The sequence below is a fragment of the Priapulus caudatus genome, unplaced genomic scaffold (genome assembly GCF_000485595.1).
Source record: "Priapulus caudatus unplaced genomic scaffold, Priapulus_caudatus-5.0.1 Scaffold82, whole genome shotgun sequence".
In the NCBI taxonomy this organism is placed as follows: Eukaryota; Metazoa; Priapulida; class Priapulimorpha; order Priapulimorphida; family Priapulidae; genus Priapulus; species Priapulus caudatus.
The window spans coordinates 422206-429325 of NW_014577143.1; the positions used below are offsets into that span (position 1 = coordinate 422206).

General features: G+C 45.1%; 3 protein-coding genes across 3 annotated transcripts in view; 2 read left to right on the forward strand and 1 right to left on the reverse strand.

The window, feature by feature from the left end:
• Window positions 1-207, forward strand: part of LOC106804641 (twitchin-like) — an 18651-nt gene extending 18444 nt beyond the window's left edge. Inside the window, exon 5 of the mRNA XM_014805909.1 lies at window positions 187-207. Within this exon, the coding sequence (XP_014661395.1) occupies window positions 187-207 (21 nt within the window). The remainder of the gene's footprint in view (window positions 1-186) is intronic.
• LOC106804656 (muscle, skeletal receptor tyrosine-protein kinase-like) lies at window positions 191-1654 on the forward strand. The gene is made up of 2 exons (XM_014805929.1): window positions 191-410; window positions 835-1654. Exons 1-2 carry the CDS (start codon window positions 261-263, stop codon window positions 922-924), a joined length of 240 nt encoding a protein of 79 aa, XP_014661415.1. The 5' UTR covers window positions 191-260; the 3' UTR covers window positions 925-1654.
• A 1800-nt stretch (window positions 1655-3454) lies between these two features.
• The window catches only part of LOC106804651 (PI-PLC X domain-containing protein 3-like), a 14831-nt gene continuing 11165 nt past the window's right edge, over window positions 3455-7120 (reverse strand). The window contains exon 2 of the mRNA XM_014805922.1: window positions 3455-4736. Within this exon, the coding sequence (XP_014661408.1) occupies window positions 3886-4736 (851 nt within the window). The 3' untranslated portion in view covers window positions 3455-3885. The remainder of the gene's footprint in view (window positions 4737-7120) is intronic.

The following is a 7120-nucleotide window of genomic DNA, read 5'->3' on the forward strand; positions in this document are numbered from 1 at the left end:
CACTCACTCACTCACTCACTCACTCACTCACTCACTCACTCACTCACTCACTCACTCACTCACTCAAGCACGCTTGCGCGCATAGCTTTAAAATCCAAGCTCAATAATTACGTTAGCAGTGCTTCCTAACTGTATCAAGCCTACTAATCGTACAGCATAACTTCTACATTCTCTAATCTCTGACAGTTCCCGCTGGCGAGGGAGTAATCCCGGAATTCCTTGGGCCTCCTTCTATCACGGATTCGCCGGACAGGAAGGCGATGACCATCGAATGCCAAGTGAAAGGCGACCCTAAGCCGACAGCCTCCTGGATCTTCGATGATAAGACGCTGTCCGATGTGAAGGAGAAGTACAAGATGCCCGTGGTCGAGCTAGGCGACAACAAGTGGGCGCTGAGACTCACCATATTCGTACGTTCACGATGACGATGACGATGATTTTGCATTTTTCTATTTCTTCCACCTTCTCGGTTGTTCTTTGTTCGTTCTTCCTTCGCGTAGTTCTTATTCAAACATTCCCGTAATGCAATAATTGGGATGTGCTCTGGGTTCAAGCGTCAAGATGAATTAATTTTGTGTAAAATTGTTTACATTGAAATTTACGTATTTGTGTGGCGACACAATGCAGTGGAACAATGCAGTGCCCAATGCTGACAATTTTACTCTTATTATCTCTTATAATTTTATTCTCACGGAGAGCCTCATGTGCGTGCGTTTGTTTCTAGTCGGGTATTTCACATATTTACAAATGCATTTCCTCTTCTCATACTTGTGGCCCGTCTCTGCAATGATTTACTACATCATTCAACTACTTTCCTTCATTGACATTTTCCAGAACATAGTGAAGACTGACACCGGAAGATACAAGTGCACGGCTAAGAACAAGTACGGATCGTGTCACGGTAGCGTGTCCGTGCAAATGTAACTCGATGGATAACAATGGCAGCTGAATATATTACGTGTCTACTACAACACCGATCCGAGTTTTATCTGCATATTGATGCCATGGTCCGACGCACCTCGCATACTCCTGTGTTTTACCTCAGCATGGCGGTTTGAATTATTGGCGATTATGTATCCAGATATTGTATGATATTATATATTACTGACCGCCGTTCTTACTGTGTGTTTGTTTTGCGCAGCTGCGATAGTATTTGATAAGCATTGCCCTTCATTGGCGAACGAATAAGGTCACCTGACAGGTAAAAGCCAATGAGAAAGGTTGAGGCGCGTATCACGTGGGCTATTCCGGCATATGGGTGCCTTCTTAGCAACGCGACGTGACAAATCTTAATACTAGTAAGAACGACCTCCTTACCTGAGATCCCCTCAATGACACCTGTGCTAAAGGATAGGGCGTCGTTGTTTCTGGGAAAGTCCATCCATACGTAGCAGTAGAGTTTTTACTTAACGAATGACGTGCTTATGCAAATGTGTTAATGTTTTTCATTTTTATTCGCGTTAAAGAAAGTGCAGGTAAGTCAGGAACGCGAGCCATTGTAACGCAATTTAGCTTCGGTCATTGTATATTCCTGATAAATATTTATTTATTAATAATTTTGGTTATTATACGGTATATTCGTGTCGGCGTAAGGACGAAATTAAATATACAAAAATTGCGTTTAATAAACAATGAAGCAATAATTGTCTGTTTACCCTTGATCGTTGATGTTTCATTTATATTTCTACTCCTTCGCAACATGCATGGGTTCGCTGATTTCTGCTGCTACTGATACTGTTGCTCATCACGAAGAGAAGACGACGATGCCGATGACGATGACGATGACGATGACGATGATGATGATGACGATGATGATGGTGACGATGATGATGGTGACGATGATGATGATGATGATGATGATGATGATGATGGTGACGATGATGATGGTGACGCCGTGCACGCAAAGCAACACTAGAATATAGAACAATAACTAGTGACACTCCGCATGCGTACAATTAAATTAAGAGATTTCAGCACGGTGGCGATGATAGCAACAGCAGCAAGTAGATATCATCTTATATATTAGGAAGTCCTGGCTATCAAGACTTGCTCAATACAATGAATGTCGAAACATTAAAATAAGTCACCGAGTGAGAGCAGGCAAAAATTAAATTCATAAATGCCCACGTGACGAGGCTCTATAACGTCTTCTTACAATCATGAACCGCATTAATGTAGCGAGACGCAATTAATGTAACATTTCATTCTGTCACTATTACATCATGATTTTCTTCTACTTCTTCTACCACATATCTCTTTGTTTCCCATTTTCTTAAGCTTTTTACTGTCATCTCTGTTCCATCCTCAAATCCCGTAGCACCCTACCTCCACAACCTACTATACNAGTGATGGCTGAGAGAGAGAGAGAGAGAAGAGAGAGAGGAGTGATCGTTAGAGAGAAGAGACGAGATGAGAGAGAGAGAGCAGATGAGAGCCGGAGAGAGATGAGAGAGAGGGGAGAGAGCAGAGAGTGAGTGCAGAGCTGCAGCGGCACAGACTGACCTGGTTGTCTTTATTCTGATACGATGATCACACGAAGGTTAGCATTGTGAAAATCGAGCAGAAAATACATAATATTCTTTTGTATTCTTTTCCTTACCTGAGATCTCCTCGATGACACCGGTGCTAAAGGATAGGGCGTGGTTGTTTCTGGGAAAGTCCATACGTAGCAGTAGAGATTTTACTTAACGAATGACGTGCTCATGCAAATGTGTTAATGTTTTTCATTTTTATTCGCGTTAAAGAAAGTGCAGGTAAGTCAGGAACGCGAGCCATTGTAACGTAATTTAGCTTCGGTCATTGTATATTCCTGATAAATATTTATTTATTAATAATTTTGGTTATTATACGGTATATTCGTGTTGGCGTAAGGACGAAATAAGATATACAAAAATCGCGTTTAATATACATTGAAGCAATAATTGTCTGTTTACCCTTGATCGTTGGTGTTTCATTTATATTTGTACTTCTTTGCAACATACATGGGTTCGCTGATTTCTGCTGCTACTGATACTGTTGCTCATCACGAAGAGAAGACGACGATGCCGACGACGATGATGATGACGATGATGATGATGATGATGATGATGATGACGATGATGATGGTGACGCCGTGCACGCAAAGCAACACTAGCATATAGAACAATAACTAGTGACAGTCTGCATGCGTACAATTAAATCAAGAGATTTCAGCACGGTGGCGATGATAGCAACAGCAGCAAGTAGATATCATCTTATATATTAAGAAAGTCCTGGCTATCAAGACTTGCTCAATACATTAAAATAAGTCACCGAGTGAGACCAGGCAGAAATTAAATTTATAAATGCTCACGTGACGAGGCTCTATAACGTCTTCTTACAATCATGAACAGCATTAATGTAGCGAAACGCAATTAATGTAATATTTCATTCTGTCACTATTACATCCTGATTTTTGTCTACTTCTTCTACCACATATCTCTTTGTTTCCTATTTTCTCAAGCTTTTTACTGTCATCTCTGTTCCATCCTCAAATCCCGTAACACCCTACCTCCACAACCTACTATACCTACTATGCTAACCTACTACCTATACAAACACGCCTCGACTCTACATATATTTCACACCCGTGTTACGTTCGCTATCAGGCTCCTCTCTACCTTCTGGCCTGTTAAATCCTCTCCTTACAGTCTACGTTTAATAGAGATATCGCACAACACAGTTTATTAAGTCAAACGGTTTATTAAGTTAAACAACCGCTCATAAGGACGACATCTAGCGTACCGCAGACACGCAGCCACATTGTGAAAAGGTTGGCAACGGACGGTTATTTTTATATAATTATAAAAGCAAATTATATAGCTAATTAAAGCGAATAAAAGCGAAATTATAAAAGCAAAAAATGCACTACTTTTCCCTGTAATTCAATTCGAGAACGGTGGATACGACATCGGAGATTTCGGGGAAGTCCATCATGACGATGTTGATGCCTCGCAGACCGGCCTCTCTCGCTCGCACCCAGCTGCTGAGCACCGGGTTACAGTTGCTCGTCAGCGCCACCTCGTGGTCACGATCCGTATTAGCCATCATCGTCTGCGCGTCTGCGGTCAACACGCCCTGCGTCACGGCGAACTTGTTATCCGGGCGCGCGTCGTACCACTGCGTCAGCTTGTCCGTCATGTCGAGAACGTGCGGGGTGTTCGGCCAGGGCGAGTACAGCCACTCGGTGGCGCTCCAAAACAACCGATGCTGTTCCACCCTCGATGCGCCCTGGTAGAGTACGATCACTTGTTGATTGCTCGCCCGAATCGACTCCAGCGTTAGCTCTGGTAGCGGCCGCTGCTTGGGCGGCGACGGGACCATGATGTCTTCGAAGGTGGCGAGTAGAAACTGTTTGAGTTTCTCGTGTTCGGCGCCGTCCATGCGGTAGAAGTTCTGGAAGTGCAGAATGACGACCTCGTCGCGGTGCGCGTCGAGAAACTGTCGCGTCTCCTGCATGACCGCCTTCGCCGCGATGCCGTAGAAGCCGTGAAAGAAGAACCAGTCGTCGGTGACGTTCTCCTTGGTCGCCGTCCTGACGTCGAAGTAGCGGATTCCGGCCGTCAGCTGCTGCGTCGCCGTCATGTTCTGCATGACGGAGTAGTTCAAGGCGACGTTGACGCCGAAGTCGCCCGGGAAGGCTTCGATGATCGTCTGAAGGGCACCTTCAATGTCGGCGAATTCCTTCGTCAGGTTGTACGTGTAGCTGTCGTGCGATCCTGCAGCGAGAAAATTGTTGAAAAGTGGACATGTTGCATGCGTTAATACATCGTCGGTTATGTTGCATGTTGCATGTTACAAAGCGGCGATGTTATGTTAATACATCGGTATGTTGCATGTTGCAGACATTTTGCATGTTGCATGTTACAAAGCGGTCATGTTGCATGCGTTAATACGTCGGTTATGTTGCATGTTGTAAACATGTTGTATGTTGCATGTTACAAAGCGGCGTTGTTGCATGCGTTAATACATCGTCGTTTAAAACCATAGAAATAATATACTAGTTAGACTATAAATTGTGTCTCTTTATATATTTCTATGGTTAAAACATATATGGGATCTGTCATCGGCAACGTGAAACATCAGGTCTAAGCTATCGTGCCCCGGGCGCAACACGAACTCTTTTAGTTTATTAACTTTCTTTAATAATGAACAAAATAATATCGATTCATTTCTCTATTGAGATTTAAAAATATTCGTGCGCTAACCATGAGACACGGTGACGACACAGGTATGTAGTTATACTCAGCGGCGTCACTATGGTTGGTGTCACACGGTGCGGTAACTCATGGTGTCACCCCCATGGACATCCTCCCGTACCAGACCATACAGAATCCTTAGTTTGTTGTATATACATATTAATACATACTAATCTCTTACTCGTAAATCGTAATTCCCGTATATCACTGAATGTAATGGCAATAGTAGTGACATAAACAACTAGCAAAATTAAAATCATCCCCTCTGATGGTGTCACCCGGTGCGTTCCCCTCCCCCCTCCGCACCCCCGTTGTGACGTCACTGGTTATACGCTTACTGACTCATCCCATATCCTCACCTGGTATAGCGAGCGCACTGAGGGGCGCCGCAGCTACATGCGCCGGTACATCTCTCATCCAGTTGGCATAGTCTAAACGGCTCTCTCGAATTTCGAACGACGACGACGACGACAATAGTGACGACGACGACGACGACGACGACGACGACGACGATGACGACGACGACGACGACGCCGACGATGACAATGGTGACGACAATGGTGACGACGACGACGACGACAGAAGCGTGGCGCAAAACAGCGCCATGGTGCAACGAAAGCGATCTTCTAACGACGACATAGTTAGAGCGCTAGAAAACGCCGAATTAGTCTGCGTTGTGCGATGCGAAACAACAGCGCAATATGGCCGCGTTGGTTGGCATATCGGATATCTGATCGGATATAGGATTTTGGATATCGGTCCCAACAACAACATGCGCTACTTCATGTACTAGGCACAGGGCATATGCGTATATATATATTATATAGAGTGCTCGCGCTGCTGCAGTGCAAGAGTCCCTTGCTGAAAAAATTCAGTACAGACGGGACATACGAGTGCACGTTTGTTTAACGTATCATATGATAGACTGGCTGATAGGCTTAAGACGTGCCCGCACACCTACACACGTATTACACGTGCATAAGTTTACTGTATGCCCGCGCTTGCTGCTTTAGAAATAAGATTACTCTGTTGACACTATTTTTTCGTGCTAACGCGATGTGTGGCTGTGTGTGCGTGCGTGCGTGCGTGCGCGTGTGTGTGCCCGCGTGTGTGTGGGCGCGCATGTGTGCGTGCGTGTGTGCCTGCGTATGTGTGGGCGCGTGTGTGTGCGTGCGTGTGTGCCCGCGCGTGTGTGTACGTGCGTGTGTGCCCGCGTGTGTGTGATGCAACGCTACGCATCCGGACATCCACTGATGCCGTATTCGAACGAGAAAATGCCGCACATCCACCGATACCACTATAAATCATATGATGCCACTATAAACCATATATATGCCCTAACCTTAACCCTAACCCTAACCCTAACCCTAGGCCTAACCCTAACCCTAACCCTAACCCTAACCCTAACTCTAACCCTAACTCTAACCCTAACCCTTTGCAATATTTGGTCTATCGGACCTTCGGTCTATCGGACCTTCGGTCTATAGGGCTGCCCCCTCTCCCCAGCCTGTGTCCGTCACCCTCACTCCCACACCACCCACTTATTTCTCCAACATGCCATGCACACTTACGAGGGGCGAATAATGAAAAGTTGTCACGATGCACGTGTCAAATTGTCATTATTCACAATTTGTCAATTATTCACCTCTGCCCTCACGTAACATCTCTGTAAACCTCGCCTAGCTAGCCCGTTAGCTGCCCGCCATCCTCCTGACTATCCCACCTCCAAGAAATCTATCTTACCTATCTTATTTAAGACTATTAAGATCTTATTTTACACTCCCAGCCCCACCCTGCCGTTAGCAGCTACCCTCTACATAAACTACGACCCCTCCACTACCCACCCCTCCCTCTTATATATCTAATCTCCACTACCCACCCCCTCCCTCTTATATATCTCATCT

Coding starts and splice junctions, on each gene's coding strand:
- LOC106804656 (XM_014805929.1), top strand. CDS start 261: ATGACCATCGAATGCCAAGTGAAAGGCGACCCTAAGCCGACAGCCTCC. Junction 411..834: donor CGCTGAGACTCACCATATTC/GTACGTTCACGA, acceptor GACATTTTCCAG/AACATAGTGAAGACTGACAC.